The 23,695-nt window shown below is 35.4% G+C and overlaps 1 protein-coding gene across 3 annotated transcripts in view; it reads right to left on the bottom strand.

The window, feature by feature from the left end:
• Positions 1-23,695, bottom strand: part of LOC124364797 (protein PALS2) — an 83,120-nt gene that overhangs the window by 18,036 nt on the left and 41,389 nt on the right. For 2 of the 3 annotated variants that reach the window (XM_046820557.1, XM_046820558.1), the window contains exons 3-9: positions 12,904-13,059; positions 12,400-12,555; positions 10,057-10,290; positions 8,389-8,487; positions 3,252-3,410; positions 2,964-3,174; positions 2,143-2,345 (exon numbers count right to left, since the gene is read on the bottom strand). In XM_046820557.1, coding sequence (XP_046676513.1) covers positions 2,143-2,345; positions 2,964-3,174; positions 3,252-3,410; positions 8,389-8,487; positions 10,057-10,290; positions 12,400-12,555; positions 12,904-13,059 — 1,218 coding nt within the window. Of the gene's footprint in view, positions 1-2,142; positions 2,346-2,963; positions 3,175-3,251; positions 3,411-8,388; positions 8,488-10,056; positions 10,291-12,399; positions 12,556-12,903; positions 13,060-17,344; positions 17,470-23,695 lie in introns of those variants that run through there. The other variant, XM_046820559.1, reaches the window with a different exon arrangement.

Below are 23,695 nucleotides of genomic sequence, written 5' to 3'. Positions count from 1 at the left end.
AAAAAGATTTAGAAATTCTTTGACAGACCTTACATCTTTGGTTACATCAAACTACTGAGCATTTAATGTCACCAAACCACACACCAGTCTATAATTAGCCCACTTATCAGTCAAAAATGCCAAAGAGGACTTTCAAGGGTTCTCCAAAAACAAACACTCATCACTTGCAGGAGTACGAAACAAACTTATAACAATAATCTTGAGTTCGTCAAGCAATAAAGCACATGCCTCAAAATTATTGTCAACACAAAAAGACACAATATCAATATTACAACATTTTAGCCTATTGAAGCATAAATAAGTGTACCACCAAAATTATTAACTTTTCTTCTGATATATTGAAACTAAATTAAAAGTGCTTTATGCTACAAGCATTAATTTCAGAACTTGATCAGGCCAATGCTCGGATAAAACAAAATAATCTCACAGTTATTATTCATAATCACAGACTCAAGAGCGTTTAGCTTGCCAAGCCAATCCGCCCTAGAATGTATAAAAATAAAAAAGGACAAAGGAAAACTGTTTCAAGTCTAAAACTGCATACATTGCTGGTTTGAAAATGACCACGTGAAGAGGGATACATCTAACGTACACAATACTCCTTAAAGAGAACATTTTCAAACTAAATTTAATTGATACTTCATATATGAAATTAACAAACTATCCACTACAATAAATCAACCTTGTGCTGAAGACATGTCACTTTTGCTATCTGCAATACATAAAAGAATTAACCAGGAAGCCTGATCAAGTTATAAGGAAATATAGAAAACTCAATTGTAATGAGTGAGTTTCCATCACTGGATGCTTTAACCCTGGCAGTTGCAGGCCATTTTTCAGTATTTTTACCTGTACTTAAAATGTGTTTTTAATTACATTTTGTACTATAAATCTATATGTGTAATACATTATTTTTTTCAGGAAAATGTGGAGATAATTATGGTACAAAAACATTATGCATAAAGCACAAAACATTATTTCATTAAAAACAGTTTTTTTTAGTGGTGGGACTGCACAGTGTGATAATATAATAAATATTAGAATCTGAGATAGTTAAATTATCTTCATTTTATCTAGTTTCAGAAAATATATAATGATACAGGATTCTCTTAAAAAAAAGAAATATATTGCAAAAACCACAAATAGTACACACAAATTTGTAACTAACAAATACAATTATTTTCAAAAATCGAAAAAAAAATTGTACACTACTTGTTTCCAGAATATATACCAACAATTAGAGAATTATATGCACTACAAAACAATATATAAATATTAATAAACAATTTCTAATTTATTTTTATTTTTGAAAAGTGGTGGGACGTACCTAAATTTATTACAATGGGTACAATCATTTTCAAAATATAGCCTAAAACAAAGCTATAACAATATATAATCCAATATAATAAACCACATCCATGATATAATTAATTTTGAAAATGGCTATATCAAGTCCATCTTTCTGGCAAGTTTTGTGACATCACTGTTGCCAAAGCAGCAAAACAAATTTCACCATTGAAACTAGCAATTATTTCTGTTTGAAATGGTATATAAATAGTGGTGGTGTTATTGATTTATGTACTATATGGACTGTCTAAACATGAACGAGTCAGATCGACATTATAAAGTTGGTTGCCAGTTCCAGTTGGGTTAGTCTTTCTTCATGACATCATCAAAAGTGATTAAGAAAAATACACATAGTAAGTATAATTAAATTCACTTTTTACAAAATAAAAAGAGTTAACCTACCTGTAGGCGGTGTTCTAAAACTCTTACACTTTCATAGACTATGTCACAATGAATCAAGATTCAAATACCACTAAAATTTGTTTTTCACTTTAAATTACAAGAGAGTAGCTAGTGTTTGATTTTCTTCAGTATTGCTCTAACAAAATCGTACCTAAAGAAAAACATCTGCATAATAATATTAAAATGTAATCATACACTGTCACTTCTGATTTAAGTACGCATGGGTAAAATTGTTAAGTTACTTTGTTGTACAACTCCAACATAAAATGTAACAGTTAAGAACAATCTGAAGTCGTTAGCCACTGCTCCAATACTGAACAATCTACATTACCTAAAAAATATGGCACTAGTTCTAAAAAAGCAAGAATTATGCAAAGAGAATAGCCATCTCACCGGAGGTCCACAGTCCAAAATGCACATCTTGCCCTGATGGATCACGTCCCGAATTGATTCCAAGGTTGTTCCGTAGAGATGTCCGTTGTGTTCTCCATACTCCAGAAACTGATGTTCACGTATCCCACTCTCCATGCTCTCTCTGTCGCTGAACCAGTAGTTGACTCCATTGTCCTCCAACTCTCTCTGAGGCCGTGAAGTCACTACAAATTATACATAATCAGTATATTACATGCAAGTGAATATTCATGACTGAACGAACCTGACAGGATAACAGAATTTCGGACATTCGCCATCATTATAGTTACAAAAGGTATAACACAATGTTTCGAGGATTGGAATCTATCCTCTTCATCAGATAGGGGAAGTATTAGTACATACAAAAATAGAGAACAGAAAGAAGAAAAGAAAAGAAAAAAAGAAGAAATTACTCAGGACTTGCATTCTCTGCAGTGACAACACCTGGACTAGACTCCAAGCAGCTTTTGGGTATGTTTGAACTCTTTTCCTTTCCTTCCTTTCTTCTTTCTGTTCTGTATTTTAATAAAAACTATTTGGAATATATTACCAAACCACTTAGTTTATATATTCGATTTATTCGATTTTTTTCTGGAAGATTATTGATGTTAGTTAGATAGAAATGTGGAATGATATATATGTGAGTTATAAAATTAAAATTGATATTCTGTTTTAGCAGTTTTCCTATCCTGAATATGTTTGAGTGGTTCTCCAAAAAAAAAACCAAGCGGTTTCTAAATAAATCAGTATAAACATTTAATTAATCTGGTCATAAAAGTTTAAGGCATCTATTAGCCACTCACTAGGAATGACAGCCCCAAACTTGTTCGGGTCACTGTTGATGAGTCTATTCTTGAGTGTCCGTCTACCGACTCCATGGGTTCCAATTAGAGCAAGAGTCCTCCTCTTGAAGGGTGGCATCCTCGTTACTTCCTCGTACAACAACAGCTCAGCCTTGTCAAAGTCACTGTTGGACTTCGACTCGTACATCTGCTTTCGTTTCTTCTTCGATATCTGTAAAAAAAAATGTTGTGTGATTGATGGACACAAACTAATGGTAAAGATGTTAACACGTATGAAACAGTACTCACCCTGGTTCCACAAATGCTGATCTTGTGTACATAGTCGGCTTCGGGCTTGACAAAAGCTTTCCTCCGCTCCTCCAGCTCCTGGGAAGGTATCAGCCCGGCTGGCCCATCCTGTCCTACCAGCTTCGCCTGCCACCAGTTGGGGTCCTTCTGGTTCACAATCTGTAACCGATCATGTTGTACTTAAAAATTCTATCATCATTGTCAAATCTTTTGTTGGTCACATATGCAAACACAAAATAGACATTGCATAAATTAAATTAATAAAATATCAAGAATAACCAAACAATAATGAGGTAAGAGCTTTGCATAAAAATTATATTTGTCTCCTGCTTGATTCCTAGTAAAAACTGTACTGCAATAGTATACATTATCAATAACATTAACCAAAATATTTTCTACACAAGAATTAATTTAGTAACTTAAGAGGGCACACAAGTTGATCTTGTAGAATTTGCTACATAGGCAATTTAAAATTTATTTACTAAATATTTATGGAGGAAAAAAGCAAAAATATTTTAGAATTTAAAGGGTGTTATCAAACTATAGGTAAAATAAATAATGTTATTTCTCAAGAAAGGGTCTGTGGATGTAGGATTGGTACAGTAAGACAGCAGGTTTTTGTGGTAGTCGATTTTGGTAATGGCATTACGATAGGTATGTTTGAATTGACAATGAATCTCTCTGGCCTTCTGATTGGATAGTTGGAGGCCAATCAAAGGTGTCATTTTTAGTTAGGTGGTTAGGGGAAGGAGTCGGAATAAAACCCTCCAACACACGTATTTTGGCGTCTTTTAGACTATTATTTTTGCAGTTAAATTGTTGGGTGTTTTACAATCCTAAATTTTTTTCTGCAAATCTGCACAGGATTTTGCGTAAGTAACTCTTTTATAGTGGAATTATGATTTTCATATGGGAAATTTGTTGTCAGCTAATGTTAGCTTTCTTTTACAGGGATTATTTTATTATTTTCGTACAAAGGGAAAATAAGAATACTCGGAATTCGCTCCATACTTAACGCTCTGAGTGGTGAAAGACGCTGCAGCGTCTATTAAATCTCGTTTGCAAGTGGCAGAGACGCTCTAGCGTCTATTAATGCAAGTCTCCTTTGTTCCGGTATTCCTGATGTTATGCCGCAACTTAAACGTTATATATTAGGTATGGTTAGAAAGACCAGATTACGAACTTTAATTTGATATAGTATTTAGATATGCTGGCACTAATGGAATCCATACAAACAGTTCATCCAGCTACTTTACTACCTCCTAGACCAAGTGAAAATTTTCCTCACCGGATTGCTCATTTACCAGACTTTGTGCAGTGTGTAGACACACGAAAAAAGGGGGCAAAAGTCACTTCTGGTGCCCAGCTTGTAATTTTTGGGTTCATAGGGAGTGTTTCCCTTACTTGGAACATTACTGGAGGCCTCTCAAACCAGGAAGAATGAGGAGGAATGAGGTTGGCTCTGATACTGATTAAAATGCAGTAAAAAACTTGTACATAAAAGTTTTGATCAGCAACTAGTGTGTTGTTTTTAGAAATAATACATATATACGATACATATTTTTGTTCAGAATTAAATTTTAAACAAAATGGCTATTTTGGATTTGTGTTAAAAAATTAAATTTAGTAACATTTACTCAGCCTAACATAAAACAAAAAAATTTGAAAAAATTTGAATCTTTATTTTTGGAATTCAACCCATCGATTTTTTACAACAATCCAAGGTAAGTGTTTCATATTATTGCCATTCTATTCTGTGTGTTATGTAGTTTAAATTGATATATGATATGACATACTTATATAATTTACAGTATTTTATATACATTTTCTTTTGCGAACATACAAAATCAGTAAAAATGTCCTGCCACTTGGAGAAAAAAGTATGTACTGCCACTCGGAGGGTTAATGCAAGTTTTAAAAAAAATTCATGTCGTTGCAAGTATTGTTAAAGTTAAGTCCCCAATTTAATTGGAGCTCAAATTTACTTGCAATATAGATTTAGTATGCAAATATAAGAATAATTATACATCATAATTTATACATCAAGATATAAAGTTTTTAATACATATTTTTGGATAAAACATAGTTAAATTACAGTTTGAACTTTCAGTCTGTATCAAACGTGTGACACACGTGGTTCAAACAATTTTTCAGCAAGACTTTTATTTTAGTTTTATTTAGCTACATTTATAACAAAGAAAAGTACAATTTATTCCGAATTAAATTAGAAACTTTATTTTATTTGAATTTATAAGAAAGTTAGATTTTTTTGTTAGATTTTATTTTCAAACAAGAAGTTAACTTTAATTTAATTTATTTGAAAGAAGAAAACCTTTTCTTGAGAAAACTTTTACAACTTACAAGTGTTATGTAAGCAATTTGATATTAAATCTAAATTTTCATAACTAGATCAAATCTCTCTTTATTCAATACAGATTTTTATTTGAAGTTTATTGATAAAGTATTTTTGAAGCGATTTGATAAAGTATTCTCTTGTCTATCTTTCTTAAAATATAATTTTCAATAAACATTGAATCACAAAAAGTACAGGGTGACACAGAATAACAGGAATTTTTGTATCACGTCGTGGCAGCCGTGAGCAGGTGGCAGCACTGCGGGACAGTGACAGCGACCAAGTAAACAAGCCGCCATTACAGTAGCCATGGACCAGTGGAACGGGCAACAGCGTGCGTTAGCTATAAAAATGTTTTATAAAACCGGTGATAGTTTGAAAGCTGCCCAGATTGAGTTCCGACGTTTTTACAACTTAGGACGTCATGACTCTGTTCCATCAAAACATGCCATTAGAAGTTGGATTAATAATTTTGAAGAGAGTGGATAAGCTTTAAAGAACAAACCAACGGGACGACCAAGAAGTGCTCGTACTGCACAGAACATTGATGTTGTACGCTGATCTGTATTGAGGAGTCCACGCCGTTCGATTCGTAAGCAAGCAGCTGCGGTTGAAATGTCCCGTGAGAGTGTTCGCAGAATTCTTCATTTAGAATTAAAATTTCACCCCTACAAGCTGCAGATAGTGCAACAGTTGAAGGAAAATGATTACCAGTCGTGATTGCAATTCTGCCAACAAATGCCAACACACATAAACAATGAAGATGAATTTCTAAGCAAGTTGTGGATGTCAGATGAGGCCCACTTTCATCTCACAGGTTATGTTAACAAGCAGAACTACCGATACTGGGCAGACGGAAATCCTAATGAACTTCATGAGCGCTCTTTACACGCTAATAAGGTTACAGTATGGTGTGCTGTTTCCTTACATGGGATCATTGGACCTTATTTTTTTGAGGATGAACGGGGGATTGCAGTAACTGTCAATTCTAATCGTTACGTGGAAATGTTACAACGTTTCGTTACACCTGAATTGAACAATTTTCCAGACGTTCAAAAATCCTGGTTTCAACAGGATGGTGCGACATCACACATTGCATGACAGTCAATGGAAGCTGTGCGAGTATTGTTTGATAACCGTGTCATCTCAAGATTCGGTAACGTTTCCTGGCCCCCTCGATCGCCAGATTTGACCGTATGCGATTTCTTTTTGTGGGGCTACCTCAAAACTAAAGTGTTCACAACTCAACCAAGAACTGTAAATGAGTTGAAACAGAGAATTCGGGATGAAATTAACAGTATTCCAGTTGAAGGAAACAGGATTTTTCCGGACATTTGCCATCGTTCAGTGAAACAAGAAAACATCGTTCACTAAACGATGGCAAATGTCCGGAAAAATCCTGTTTCCTTCACAATCCTTCCATCGTCAAAAATAACCTTCAAACAAAGAATTCCAGTTGAGATGTTGCAGCGGTCAATGAGGAATCTCCACCGCAGATTTCAAGAATGCATTCGTAGACAAGGACGCCACCTACAGGATGTTGTTTTAAAAAAGTCATAAATTCCATCAGTGTTTCATAAATGGCAAGTTTTGATGTTTCATTTAATACAAGGAAAACCATTTCCTTCCATCACTCTTATTTTTTAGAAATTTTAAAAAAATTCCCGTTATTCTGTGTCACCCTGTACATACTCCACTGGGACAAGTACTTTTTTGTGATTCAATGTTTATTGAAAATTAAATTCGGCTATTGCCATTTATAAAAATTTTCTTAAAGTATATATATATATATACATATATATATATATATGTACTGTGTATACCTCTGCAGATTGTACATACACTATGTCAAGGTGGTCAGTCAGTGCATCGTATACTGTCAGCACAATAACATTCCACATAATGAGCGCAGTGCTTGTACTGTGTATACCTCTGTAGATTGTACATACACTATGTCAAGGTGGTCAGTCAGTGCATCGTATACTGTCAGCACAATAACATTCCACATAATGAGCGCAGTGCTTGTACTGTGTATACCTCTGCAGATTGTACATACACTATGTCAAGGTGGTCAGTCAGTGCATCGTATACTGTCAGCACAATAACATTCCACATAATGAGCGCAGTGCTTGTACTGTGTATACCTCTGCAGATTGTACATACACTATGTCAAGGTGGTCAGTCAGTGCATCGTATACTGTCAGCACAATAACATTCCACATAATGAGCGCAGTGCTTGTACTGTGTATACCTCTGCAGATTGTACATACACTATGTCAAGGTGGTCAGTCAGTGCATCGTATACTGTCAGCACAATAACATTCCACATAATGAGCGCAGTGCTTGTACTGTGTATACCTCTGCAGATTGTACATACACTATGTCAAGGTGGTCAGTCAGTGCATCGTATACTGTCAGCACAAAACATTCCACATAATGAGCGCAGTGCTTGTACTGTGTATACCTCTGCAGATTGTACATACACTATGTCAAGGTGGTCAGTCAGTGCATCGTATATATATATATATATATATATATATATATATATATATATATATATATATATATAGTTAGTTTTTAAACTGGATAATTAAGTGCTGTTAAACTAATAAAAAAAATTATTTAAAGGGATTTCGTGGAACTTGCAAATGTTTTTACAGACCTAAACTGACGTTTGTTTTTATGTGATAGTTCAACATATCCTTCAATACATCATTGTGTCAATACTTGTTTCACACTTATCACTTTTAAATATATGTTCTGAGTGATTTGATTATAACTTACTTGTAGAATATCACCGTGCTTGAATGGCAGTCCGATTTCTCGACAAGGCAGCAATGAGTCATCCTTCGGTTCATAGTCAAACAACGCTCGCATGTAGCACTGGAACAGTGAGACACGTCAGTCATTGTCATTTAACTAACTTTAAAACTTTAATTCAAGTAAATTAATAATTTTAAATCAATATGACATGTTGAAGTCAGTTTTTAATTATCACTCTGATACCATTTGTAATCTCAAAGATTATGAATAAAGATCATTCTCATTTTCATTCTATTCACATTACTAATATACATATTTTCAAATATACTTTACAACATGTATACAACTTCTGTAATACAATCTAGTAAGAGTGAAGGGACATTTAACCCTTTGAATGCCACAGCGTTTTGCTATATGGTTATGCATAAAATGCCGAGCCAAAATACCTGATTTTGCAAGGGTCTAGTTAAAAATTCATAAAAAAATTATTTATTGGTATAATGTCCTGGTTTTTATGTTAGTTTTGTAGGTAAATATATTTTGTTTATAAACATAATATATTCATTAGTTATTTAACGTTTTTACACCAATAATAAATAAACAAAAACTTTATGAGCAAAAACATTTTGTTTTTTTATTTTGAAACAACGTAGTGTTATTGAAATATTTTATTTTTTCATTTTCAGTTATTCTATCTTATACTCTATTTAATTATTTACATTAAGACACATAAACACTTTTTTAAAATTATAAATAAAGTTTTTGGAAAATAAATATGAAAATTTGAACCGCTACAAAACTAGAAAGTTTCTCGTTTACAGACAGTGTTTCAAGACTTGGATAGTATTTCCGTTGTTTATCAAGACATGTTTATAAATTCTGTACTGTTTTATAAATAACAACATAATACAAAAAATGTGCTCAATCTCATTTTTATTTTATTTTTGAATGCTGTTACAAATATTTTTATTAGTAAAGTACTAGCTGCTTACGATCACCGTAACTAACAGTCAAGTCACTGTTCTACTTACACACGGACTAGAACAACATACACAAACGAAATAATATGAAGATACTAACACTAAAAACCCTTTTACACTTAAAAACTTTCAATATTTATAATCATTTGTAAAATAAACACCAATGCAAACAAAACATGTGACGGCTCGTCCGTGTAGCTGTCGCTTCTAAACTCGAATGACACGCTCTCTTTACAACTGCCGTAAAAAAATCATAATCAACCCAGAATGCAAAAAACCTTCATAAACAGTTGCATTGAAGCCTTTGGAATACGTATGTATGTATAGTCATTGAGCCTATTTAGAAATACTATATAAAATATAAGCGTTACTTCAGAAGTCGCAAATGGCGATTCTGGCATTTCTTGCATATAATGCAGGATCGCAAATAGCGATGCTCCAGCATTCGAAGGGTTAAACAAAAAATCACAAAATAAAATGCAGTTTTGAATGATCTTTTTTATTGAGGGTCATATTATCTTGACTTACACTCTATCAATGAGCTCTGTTATTATGGTGTCCAAAGTTTTGAATCAATAATTGCATGTTAACTATTTTTTCATAGTACTAATTCAAGTATTTTAATGTTCATAAAACAATATAACATGAATTACATCTTCATTTAGAAATTACCGAGCTACTAGAAATTTGTAGAGAATACACACTGTACCTGGTGAGTTTTCAATGATGGCAAGTTGTCAGTATTGGGTGCTATCCTGAGTGTGACGTTCTCTTTGGCTTTGTTGACCTCGAACTGGAGCTCATCAGGAGAGCTGACGTTTACACTGTTGACTTCCAGTATCACATCTCCAGGATGAAGAAGTCCTTGCCGCTCTATGACCCCACCTGCCAGCACTCTGGCTACCACCAGGTTACCGTTTTCATCCACTTGCACAGTGAATCCCTATACGAAAAACATTCAAACAAACAACACTGTTAGAATATTGTCATAGTGTGGGGGCTTATTGCAGTTGATCAGATGAGTGTATATAAAACCACTTCCACATTTCGCTTGGAAAAAGTAGGCATCTGATTCTCCTGTGTGTCCATAATGTAACAGCCTAATCATTTGAGTCCTTACTATATTATCTTTAAGATTATTTTCCAAGAAAACAACCTACTAATAAATTGGAAACTATAGGTCCAAAATTCATTTTCGACAAAACTATAAAATTCTAAAAATGAATGTGAATATTATTACCTATAACTGTACGATTTACAAATTTTAGTATTTTAACATATAAGGCTTGAATTCTATTCTTAAAAAAAAACTGCAATATTGACTTCATAAAGATAAAATCTATAGATCTTAAATTTCAAAATAACGAAATCTCTGAAAGAACAGGGCTGGATATTATATTGGTAGGAACAAAATGAGATATTACTGCACTTTGCATGTTATTTCTGGATGATGATTATTCAAAATGTTACTATAGGTCAACCGCTATTAAAGAAACCTGCGCAGAAGCAAATTTCTGAGCAGTACCGCGCAGGAGGGGCCCCCCTCCAGCTGGGAGTTGGGGTGGGGAGTGGGACCAGCACCTTCTTGTATCTGTTTATCAGCTGTGTGGATCGTGTCTCGCTCTCACAGTTTTGTTTACACTGCAGCTACTTTACCTGTTCTATAACTATATATTTTTTGTGTATGCGTGTGTCGCAGTCTAAGCGTAAATTATTAATTGAACAGGTTAATGTAGTTATAGATGTAGCCAGAAAGCTTGCATTTTGTTTTGAGGTTAGCCGTGCAGTGGCAGTGGCCATTAGAGATTTGTCGTTCAATTCGAACGGGTCAGTCAAGTGAACAAGTGATCCATATCAGAGTGTTTCAAAAGACCCGTTCACCTAGAACGATTTATTCACTTTTTCCTGCCAACTGAATAAGTTTGATACTTTTGCCAAACCAGACATCTTATTTTTAATGATTGTTAAAACTTATAATATTATTATTAAGTTCATTTAAAAACTCTTATCCATGAAAAATAGCTTAACATCATATGGAACTAACTAAAACTATAGAGTTTATGCATTAGGTTACACTAGGTCCTCAAAATTGTTCAGTCGTTACTTTCGTTTACTGCTAACCGATTAAGAATAAAACCATAATCGTATAACTCAACAGGAGGACTAGGGAGGCTCCCCATTTGTTGGGAATAACCTTACTTATGATAAATCAAAGGCATATCAATCAACCAAGTCCATTGATTATAAGTATTAAACATTTAAAATATTTAGCAATGTATCTGGTAACTTACAATTACATTTTAAAATAAGTTTTAATAGATATATTTGCATTTACTAGATTCCTGAAATAATACATTTATTGTTACATATCTATCCATTCACTGAACGATATGCTGTTTCTTCCTCTATTCGAATACTATTTTATAGCAGATCTTTACGTTCACTCGGTCATTACATCCAGTCGTTCATTTGTTAATTTTGTTCAGTCAACATGATGACCGGTAAAACACGCTCTAGCGGGAAGGCTTAGTAACTCTTTACAGACCGGTTCAACTGAACGGGTTACAGCAGTGAACGATACTGACTGAGCCAGATTAGTCAGCTGATGAAATAGAGTGAGTGCCAAGCAGTGGTGGGGATACTTGGAGGGGTGGCGGAGGGGTATTTACCCCACCCTGCGTGAACTCAAATCAACCAAGGTTTTTTTGTTAGCAGTTTACCTATAATAAGTGTACTATGTGCCACTTCTGAAACAAAATGTTTCTCAGAAGTGTATGGTGTGACCCTGCTGTAACAAATTGTTTCCAAGAAGTTTACTATGTGACCCTATTGTAACAAAATTTTTCTTAGAAGTGTACTATATTACTCTACTGTAACAATCAAATAGTGGTGTTGGACAGATGGAAGCAAGTAGTAGAAAGGTTTCTGCCTAAAAATGAAATCTTTGGTTGTGATTTTGTTATCTTATCCAATGAATGCCTCAGTGGACAAGTTGTTAAGTTTGATTAATTTAAGATCAATTTATAATATTTTCGAAAGTGCATCCACTCACCAGAGGTTCATTAGGTATTTTTCGCAGTCCAACTATCCTGATAGGTTGAGTATTCATCTCTGGTTTGCTGTTGCTTCTGCTCTCTCTTACTCTGTTGTTTGATTCGTGCCCGTTGTAACTTTTTTCAGCTATTGTGTCATGTGTTTCTAATAGAGCCTAAAATCATAAATCATCACGTGAGTTATACATTAGTAGGTGTATATACAATCTAGGCAACAAACAGTTAGATATCAAACATAATATAAAACATGTAATAAAGTTAATTACATGGTGCATAAATGTCAAATTCAGTTTACAGTGTAGTCAATAAAATCAAAATTTAGCAGTATTACCTTAACAGAACATATTAAATAGTTAAATATACTTATATACAGCTGATATTATACATTTTAATCAATGGGAATCATACAAAGTTTATAATTAGGAATTTATTTTTATTAATCCGTTCAAAAAGTTGTTTTTCAATGCATAAGTTATCGATTTATTCAGAATTTTGAAACTTACCTTAAAGTGGGGTTTGTGGAATATCCTATCTAGCTCCTGAGCTTCTTGACTATGTACTATCTGGCAAGATCTCTGTAATTCATTTGCTAAATTTAGACTACCGCTTCCCACAGGATCCGGTGCAAGCTTATGAGGCACTTCAAGTTGATCTTGGACCTAGAAATATCAAAATATGCCAATTAAAGCTCAAATAAGCATAAGGGTTGGTTAAAATTTATTTAGAAAAAAAAAACAAAAAGTACTGTGGTGATTTTTGGTACAATTAATCAACATACATTATACATCAAAGTATAAAAGTTATCTCCATACCTCTTCGATCATGATTAATTTTACTATATTTACTCCTCCCACACAATGTATACCTTTGGCTAGTTATTAATTATCAAGGTACGCCTGTCACAAATGTAATAGGGTGGTTTGGTATTAGTTCTTGTATTAACTCTTCATACTTGGTAAACAGTATTTATAACTGATCTTGATTTCCATGTAACGCACTAAGCAGGATAACTTGTGATATTTTGTTATGATGGATTATATTCATAGTTCCCCCGAAATTTTATCAGAATGTGTACTAGTTCGGTCTTCCATTGTGATGTTGATAGAGTGAGACACATCAGAACAAACTGTCACTAGTCACAACAAGCTTTAATTGGATTTAACCACCTGTACGCGCATTCAGCCTGCCATCTTTAATAGAACACCTGGAATATCATAAAAGAGGGCTGATAAATCTTCTTTCAGCTACTTTTGTAAAGTAGTGGTTCTAAATAATTTTGAATTTGTTTACACGTTGATGTCAGACTGACACAGCCATCTGCACAAAGATTGGGGAGTTGATGGGATTTATAAAATATCTCTTTATTTTGTTGTTTAAAAAAAGTGTAACACCCACTAAGATTAGACAGGGTAACGTATTTAACCCTTTTAGCACCAAGAGTCTATATATAGGCTTAACCTGATGTCATAAAACGCCAAGAGCCTATATATAGGCTTGGACAAGTTCGGATGTTAAGCGCCTAAAGCCTTTATTTAGGTTCTCAACATTTTCATGCAGTACACAACCATTTATTTATGACTATCAATAAAATTACTACTGATTTATGCATTTTATGTAAAATGTACTATATCAAGTAACACTGTATAGATATGCATATAATATTCAAACAAACAATATAATAACAAATTAACACACTACAGTCACGGCCACCAAATAAGGCGGGTGGGTGGATTTGCGCTGCTGCCACGTATGGGACCGGTGAAGCGGAGGAAGGTCGAGAATCGGTCGCTCTCAGGCACAATTTGGCAACGCTGTGTGCACAGTGTTGCCTAGTCCAAGCGTCGCGCCGACGCTGCAGCTTCCACACGCCACCCTGCCAGTGCCAGTGCCAGTCGTATTGTACAGTACTGTCTGACTAGTTAGTGATTTCAACTAAAAAGTGAAAATGGAGGAAGCTGGTAGTTCACGTGAAAATGAAAAGAAAAAAAAAAAACACCTGTGAAAAGGAGACGATTAGAGGGTATTAAAAAAGTGATTTAAATAGTCAAACTAAATGTGTTCTAGTTAATGTACTGAACTTTCTGAAAGGTTTAGCTGATCCTGGTGTTCTTGGAACAATTAACAATGATTTGTTAAGTTAATTGAACACATAATGGAACCATTTATTATAAACCTTAGTGACGACTCATCAGACAGTGAAAACAGCGACAGTGACCGTGATTAAAAGCAAGTAACTCGGAACCACCAAGTGATCAAATCAACCACGGACTGACATATAGTTTCACTGTGATTATGTAATAGTATGTACTAACAATGTCACTTGTTTAATAATAATTACTTAAAAATGTTTCTTTATTATTTCTATTAATACACGTGTTTAAAATGTTTATATTTAAAATAATTTTGCTAAGGAAGGCAAAACAGATTGTTTTAAGCATGGTTAATTTTATTAAACTTAAAATATTTATTTAATTTTCGCTATGGTTACAATACATAGTACTATAGTTGAGTAATGATAAAAATAATAGAAAGTAAAGTATTGCTATTAAAAAAAATAGTTGTATAGAAACTGTGTGTATACGCACGGCACACGCATCGCTCTGCGTGTTTGATTTCAATAATTTAGGTTTGCACGCATTTCCCAGCGAAGTTAGTAAACTGAGAAAAATTTGTTTGGAACAAAAAATAAAGTTTATACCTTTGTCTAAAACTTTGCCACATTAAAAATGTTCCTAACCAAAAAATAAAAAACTTCCTCGCTTACTGAAATGTTTAATACACCATGTTAATGAATTAAAATTGGTTTGTAGGTATTTAGTATTTCAAAATTACATTTTTGTATTTACATACAAAAATTATATACTGTTATCATCAGCGGTCTCTCCTGAAGCCAATAATACGATTTTCATCTTTGTAACTTGTAAGATGTCACCAAAATCTCAGGAGAAAGCAAACAACATCAAGCTCTAAAATGGATACAATTCAGGGATTATTCTATTTCACGATGTTTGCCCAATCTGGCAACGGCGCAATTCCACCCACCTGCCTAATTTGGTGGCCCCGACTATAAGATGTTTTATCTAACGACACATGCGTTTTTATGGTAAAAGTCAGTTTTGTACTTTATTTACTAATAATTATATAAATCTGTAAATTGATAGTATTATTTTACCAAATTTTTACAGGTCTTTCTGAATTAAATATATCACACTGTAATACAAAGGTTTGTTGAGTAAATATTTTTTTCAGGCATTTATTGAGCTCTTAATTTACACACACAAAATGGGAAAAGATCAACATTTCATAAAATCCATTACAGGTCATTAATGTAATATAAATAAAAAAATTAGGTCAAAATCATTAGTTTATCCTAAAATTTTAGTGAAGTGAGAACAATTTATATTGATGTGTGTCATAATTCGTCAAATTGCCCTGGCACTACTGCGACAAACTACTGCCAGTGGCTATGCCGCGATGCCTGACGGGACAACCTACACCAGTAAATCTGGCATTATATGACACAATCTGCCCAATATGCTCGGAGCTAAAAGGGTTAGGGGGTTACTTATGAATAAGTTAGTTTGACCGCTTATTTTGACTTGAAATATGTTTTAGGTTTACTTCTTTGTTTCCAATAAGAACAATGTTACACCTCAAAACACTTTTACACCTTTAATTTTGGTCATAGAGCTCAGAGTCCATTCCTTAATTACACAACGCTAAAATCTGACTTTTCAGCCCCTCCCATCTTCCTAATAAGACATGTAACAATAACACTTTTAACTCCACACACATATTACAGTACGTAACACTGCTTCTAACTCCCTCTTCCCATATTAAAATTTTAATTATTCTAAAAATTGTATTTGTTTTGAACTATGTTACTTAACTTATTTGTTTACTGTTAGATTACCATAAGAACAAAAAATAATGTGATTTTAAGATACAATACTTTTTAGTTTATTACTATATTTTCTATAGGCTGAGAACAAAGTAAATTGGGTGGAACATAAGGATAAAAAAACACAAAACTAAATAACAAAATCACCTGTATGACACCACAGTTTGGAGTGACTGGAGGTGACAGGTGTTACGCAATATGAAAAAGAAGTACTGCATGATTACACAAAAAGAAGTACCTAACTACAACATGATCACATAAATATTTATAGATGGGTTCAGGATATAGGCCTTAGCAAAGAAAATCATAATCTTATGAGGTTCCATCGACTCATAAATTAACATAAAAAGCGGACTATGTATAGCCCGCTTGAATTTTTCAGCCGACTAGTGCTGGCAATATTGCCCATCAACAACTAATTTTGCAAGCTACAAATAGCCTGATCATCTTAAATAAGTTTGTATCACATTAACATGGATTTAATGGCTATCCTGATAAAAAGGTTGTTATACTTGTTTTAACAAATTATCTAGGCCTAATTTGATATAGAAATAGACATATAAATATTGAGTTTTAATCACGCAACATTTCAATTTGTTCTAAACTCATATACCACTTTACTAAGTTAAGCCTAGGCCTATTTCATTCATCTCTCTGTCCATATTTGTTGGATTATGTTTGCAGTAAATTCCAGTTGAGAACTATGATGGTAATCTATTATTAGGCTTATAACCTTATTTCAAGAGTCCATTTAAATAGGAGAAATACTAAAAGAAGTTATTTATAAGGAATGCATTTGTCTGTTACCAATAAATTAAGATATACACTCATAAAAAATACGATTTAAGACATTTTGAGGTATCCTATGTTAGAGATACAAATGAAACAACTAGTTGGTTAACAGGTTGTTGATGAATCATGTAAGGTGTCACTTTCTACAAACTAGCCTGTAATAATAATTAAAACGTTAATTTGAAGTACTACACGTTAGTTAATGTTGGTGATAATCATAATTAATTCAACAATATTCTAAAATAAATTACCTGAAAACTCTAAACCACGTTTACACATAAACAAACTAGTAAATGTTTTGTGATTCACAAACGTCAAGGAAACAACACAAGTGCCCTGCCCACTTGTACAGCACAGCCAAGTGATCGAACAAAACGGAGTAACGGAGACGAACATTCCAAGCTCAAGAAAGCAGTGTAGCTAGTTTTGTAAAAAAAATTGCGGTGACGTCGCCTGGTCACCTAAACGACTGACTGACTTCGATCCAGCAGGCACTGTGATACCTGTGCAGATTGTAAATAAAGTGAAATTTCCATGTAGCGTACTCCATGTTGAATATAGAAGCCTTCAAGTGTACCTGATGTTGGATAGATTTTATTGAAATGTGCCCATTGCAATGAATTAATGTCAATTAATTATCATCATGACGAAATTTATAGGAGATTTTTGCATTTTCGCCATTATATCCAGCAGAACCCAACACCGCCATAATCCAAAACATAATGTTTCGTTTTCAGCAAGTATACTGCTTTACAAAACAACTCAGGTCAAGCGATTTAGAAAATAAAGTAAAATCTAATCGTCACACAAACAGTTTGTTTGTTTTCTGTATGATTTTGTTGCAGTTTACGTTATAGTATTTTTCTAAATAACCGTTAGAGCTATAAAGTTTAAATTTTGAATATATGCTGTTGCTGTACCTATAAAGAAGACCTATCACTAGGAAATACAATAACACTTTTATTGGCAAAATTCAAATGGTGATGTTGAACTCGGGAATGTTCAATTCGACAAAAACCACACCCAGTAAAAATACACAAATAAAAGAAAAGTTTATACTAAAACTAATAGTACTGTATTTAATGTATTAAAATCGCACACACAAATTGTTAAAAATAAGGAATTTTTCGAGCACGTTACATTACATCGTAGCTTAGTTTGGACCTTCTGACTGTATTTGTCACACTGAGACGGAAGTAATGGATTGATGGGATCCTGATTATTCTTCAGGCTGTATGTAGCTTGTACAATGTACACTAACCCAAGGCCGCCATGATAGATACGAAGGGTATAGCGAATTAGCGACATCCAGTAGTTAGATGAGCGTGGGAGTTCTGACCTCTACACTTGACACCGACAATAGTAACACAATGCGTTAACCTGGTTATATTCGCAGGCTTCAAGGGTGGGAACTTCTCATATAAAGACTGGTTCTTCGATGCATAGAGCATAAATTACTGAATAATCTTTCTTTCAAGGAAACGTTGAAAAATCATCGCAGTTTTTTTAAACGTTTGCGATAGTAAGAGCAATAAGGAAAAATTAATAACTAAAGACTTAATACAACAAATACAAGAGTGTTTAATTGTTAGGACTTTAAGCAAAATGGCGTCAAAAATTCGTTATTACGTGAAAGATTAGTATCTATCATCCACCCAGTTACGAGTGGGTATGGTTAAATACAACTTTATTCACTCTATTAGGTAAAACGAAATTGACTTGTCCCTAGTTAACCTTAAATATTTGTTAATAAAAAAACCTTTTTTTCCCCCCTGGGGCGGCCTACTGCCATGCACTTAAGCCTCAAGGGACCTTTTGCGCACCCCGGAAACACCATGAGGACTACCAGTCTACAACTTCAGCAGTTCAACAAACCGCCGAAAACAACCTATCAAGTCCTCCTGGGAAAACTCGCCACCCCTGTTCAAGCTACCAAAGATGGCATACCGCTCTCTTGCTATTGCTGGGCAATCAAAGAGCAGGTGCTCAGCAGTCTCCTCCTGCTCATTACACCTTCCACAGAGCGGATCCTCCTGAAGGATACCAACTCTGTGTAGATGCTTCTTCAGGTGACCATGCCCCGTAATGAGACCAATGACCTTAGAAGACATTGATCTGTTTAATGAGAGAAGGTCCGAGGTCACCTTGGAGGAAGGTGACTGTAATACCATTCTACTCACTCTCAAACCCGGATGCAACCTCCACCTTCTCCCATGCTCCGCGCGAATCCATTTCGAGACAACCCTAGAGGATTCACACCTTGGAACACCGCAGAATGGTTGAGGGCCCGTCATAATTGTTTGCTGAGCCCTGGTTGGCCAGGGCATCAGCTCTTTCGTTCCCAGGAATCCCCTCATGACCAGGAACCCAACAAACGGTTACAAGAATCCAGCGCCATCAGCGCTGCCTGACTGTCCGTGAAAATGTTAATCGTTCTTGCCCCTATATCGCAGACGAAGATTCTCACGAGCACATTCCATAATGGCTGCGACCTCCGCTTGAAAGACTGTCGGATACGGACCCATAGGAACCACCAGCTCCCTACATGGTCTCACTCCCAGAATTCCAGCGCCTGTGCCGCTTTTTGTTTTAGAGCCGTCTGTGTACCATTCGAGCTCCGCTGGTGGAAGAGGTTGCTTCCCCTCTGACCAATCATCCCTTGAGGGCAAAATAATCCTAAAGGGTTTGTCAAAGGAAAACTTTTGTGGCATCTGATCAGAGATCATGTGCAAAACATCCTCCTGTATCAGAGTGCTAATTCTGCAAGTGCCCACCGCTGCAGCCCGACCAGAATCCCGTCTGCTGAAGACAGTAGGCACTCTTCCTGGCCATAGCTCGAATGACAATGTCCAGGGGGGCGAGATTAAGACAACAGTCCAGAGCCGCGCCTGGCGCACTAGGAAAGGCCCCTGTGATAGCGAGGCAGGCCATCCTTTGGATACCTGCCAGACGTTGCTACCACCCGTCTTGGCTTCCGTTTTTGGCCACCATACGAACAGCTCCGTACATTAGTGCAGGTCTGACCACGGAAAACATAAAGCCAGTACAAGAGCCTCGGCTTCGTCCCCAGGGCCCACCTATCACACGTCTGCATTGCATTAGAGACCACTTACCCCTGGCAATGACCCTTTCTAGATGAGGTCCCCAGTTTAGAACCCTATCTAGGTACTTGACCTCAGGCTTCAGCTCAACGGGTGAGCCTTTAAATAGAAAGGGACCAATGCCCTCCATATGTCGCCTCCTGGTAAAGGCAACCACGGCAGCCTTGGTGGGGTTGACGGTGAGGCCAACCTTATCACACCAGTTTCCCACCATGTTCAGAGCAGCATTGGTCAGTTTTCCGTGATTGTTGTGTTGGAACTTGCCACTCACAAGAATCACAATATCATCTGCGTACCCTTGTGCAAAGACACCGCTGCTATTCAAAGAATTTAGCAGGTCATCCACAACCAGGTTCCACAGAAGAGGAGAGAGGACGCCGCCCTGCGGACAGCCCCTCGTAGCCTTCGCACTAACACTTGCTCCCATGAGGGTTGAAACAACAACCCTGTCCGTGAGCAAGGCCCCTATCCAGTCACACACCTGGACCATCAACGCCACGTCCCGAGACCGCATTGATAATCGCCTGAGTGGCTGTATTATCAAAGGCACCTTCAATGTCTAAAAAGACTCCTATAGCTACCTCTTTTGCCGCCAGCGTCTTCTCAATCCTGCATACCAATTGATGCAGGGCCGAGTCGCAATGACTTTCCTGGAGTGTAGGCATGCTGGTTAGGATGCAAAGGTCGCTCCAGAAGAGCTCCCTCCCAAACAAACCTGGCAACCATTTTCTCCATGGTTTTGAGAAGGAAGGAGGACAGGCATATTGGCCTGAAAGACTTCGGCCGATCCATGCCCGCCCTCCCCTGCTTCGGTATGAACACCACTCTGGACACTCTCCAGGGTAGTGGGATGTACCTGAGAGCCACGGAGGCTCTGAACAGTGAACAGTCTGCACAGCTGTGGAAGGAGAATGTCCAATCCCCGCTGCAAGCAAAAACCGGTCTCACCCCGTCGCCCCCAGGAGCATTGTAAGGACTGAATGAGTTAATAGCCCACTCAATCCTACTGAAGGTAACAATACGGTGGCGCCAGACTCCACTGCGAATGAGTGGCGCGACCCGCGTGTCTCCCCTCACTTTCGGGTGGTTTTTCACCCTCGTGAACAATACAGTCCGGGAAGTGTGTTCCCATCATGACTTTCAGAACTCCTTCCGGGTCAGTAATGTAAACACCTTTGATCGTCCTTGAGACTACCAAGCGGCGAGATGGGATCTTTGTCAATAGCTTTTGCAGCCTTTTACTAAATAACTTATTTCAGTTTATTGTTTAATTATTTGGTTTCCAACGCTACTTTCCAATTATGATAATGATAATTCTGGAACTTCACCTGAGTACATTATCATTTTCACTTCAGTCCTAAGGTACAGAGTACAGAGCCTGTGTACATTCGTCCAATAACACACCAGCAATCCACTGGCGTGATTCATCACCTTAGTTACGCGAACGAGAGATGGTTTGTGGTCATCATCTGGATAGTACGGATTATCTACCAGGCAAGCTGCATAAGGCCTAGTAATATAATTTCTATATTACTAGGCGAACTGTGATTTTTGTTAATGTAATTATTATGTTTTTGTTGTTTTAGGAAAGATTTCTGAACCAAGGCATAGAATGAAAAATAGTTGATTGATTGAACTTACTTGGGAACATAAAACTACTATAGGTAAATATACTAGCTATATATATAGAGTTACTTAAAGCTGTTGTTTATATTCTGCCACCGCGCCTGAATTTAAAATACACTGTACTGCATTTGTTGTCATGTTGATAAGGAATGTATCGTAATTCAACAATGGAAAACAGTTTATGTCGTAGGTTGTAACAGCCTCTGGTAACGTGATTATACAAAAAGAAATGCCATATTAAACAATCTTTTATTAATGCGTTAAGTGGTGTATCATTCGAGACTTAAATTTCACACTGAATACAGTACACAGACATAAACTAAATACCTAATATCTATTAACTATAAACATAACTCGTTGTATAATATGGACTAATGATTGTACGATTGAGTAAATACGTATGAATATTTGTCATATTACAATCCAAATTCTGTAAACTTAAACATTGTATTAGTAAAATAAAACAAAATTAAAGGCAAGCGATTTTCGAAACGAGTTAGGAAGTAGTAATTAAAGTAATGTTGGTTTGTTTTGAGCATCCGCTTCCTAAAGTTTAGACAATTATAACATTTTTTTATTTACCCCTAACGCATTTTACCGCAAGAAACTGCAGAATTACCTAGGGGCTCCCCGGAATTTGAAACCAATCCCAATGTTTTGTAACTTTGATCGTACACATCTTGTAAATTAGTATAATCAAAGCTTATATTGAACATTTAGGGCTAGGTACAAATCAATAATGGAATTGACGTAACATTATTTGCTGAGATTGCACAGTTGATTAATAATATGTTGGTTTATAATTGATTAATTAATTGTTCGTATCTTAACGCACGAAAAATAAAAATGGTTTACCACAATAAATCGTAACTCCAAATTACTGCTAAATGTCACTGAAAATTTAGGAATGGACATCTTGTAGATATTGTTGACATATGGTGTATCAATCGTACACAAAACACTTTAAATACAATTAATAACACTAAAATAAAAGAACACTTTCATTATTTCTAGAAATTTACTTTACCTTCAGCAAGAACGTTCCAGGAAAAATGGGGGGGAGGTGGATTTAAAAACGAATGTTCTTGACCCTTTACAATGTTGACAACGATCTTGAATTATTTAAATAATAATAATTGTTTGCTAAAAAGTTATTTGAAAATAATTGAAAATTTGGGGGTATCCGGATCCCTTGGACCCTCTCGCTAGCTACGTCCTATCTACGCTATATAAGTATGTACACCTGCAGAAAGTAAACGCAGCACGCAATACACAACGGTAGTTAAACTTTCGAAGCGTGTGGTATGAAGGCGTCATTGTGAATAGTGGAAACTGACAAGTGACAACGTGATCCGTTATACTCGTAATCACTTAATTTACCACAGATCATTAATAATTGTTGTGCTGGGTGTGATTACAGTCTATAAAGATATATCATCCAATTCTAAAATCAGTTGCCGATTGAAACAATGTAGTACACTAGTTAAGCGGTATCATACATAAATACACACTTCTCTAAGAGAAGTGTTGTACCTATTGCGCTATCTTGCGGAGAATTATTTATTTATTTATTCAATTACAACGTTTCTTTACAATTTAGGGTCTCCCACGTCCAGTGAACTTTTCGGCAAAAGCCATAATTTCCAAAAACTTTTAAATTCATAATATTACAATAATAATCATACCATGAATTTAAATTATTCTGTTAAATAAATCTAAACTTATATAAAATTTGTTAAGCATGTTATTTATATTGAGTAAATTCTGACATATGTTTACGTTTAATTAAAAAAAAGGTTATTACAATAACATTAAAATGGATTAAAGTTCTGGACAAAATATTTTATATCGCAGTGTCAGTCAAGAACGTAGCCA

This window comes from Homalodisca vitripennis, chromosome 6, assembly GCF_021130785.1.
Source record: "Homalodisca vitripennis isolate AUS2020 chromosome 6, UT_GWSS_2.1, whole genome shotgun sequence".
Lineage (NCBI taxonomy): Eukaryota > Metazoa > Arthropoda > Insecta > Hemiptera > Cicadellidae > Homalodisca > Homalodisca vitripennis.
Note: the sequence above shows the minus strand (reverse complement) of the source record. Positions and strands in the feature narration are given on the sequence as shown.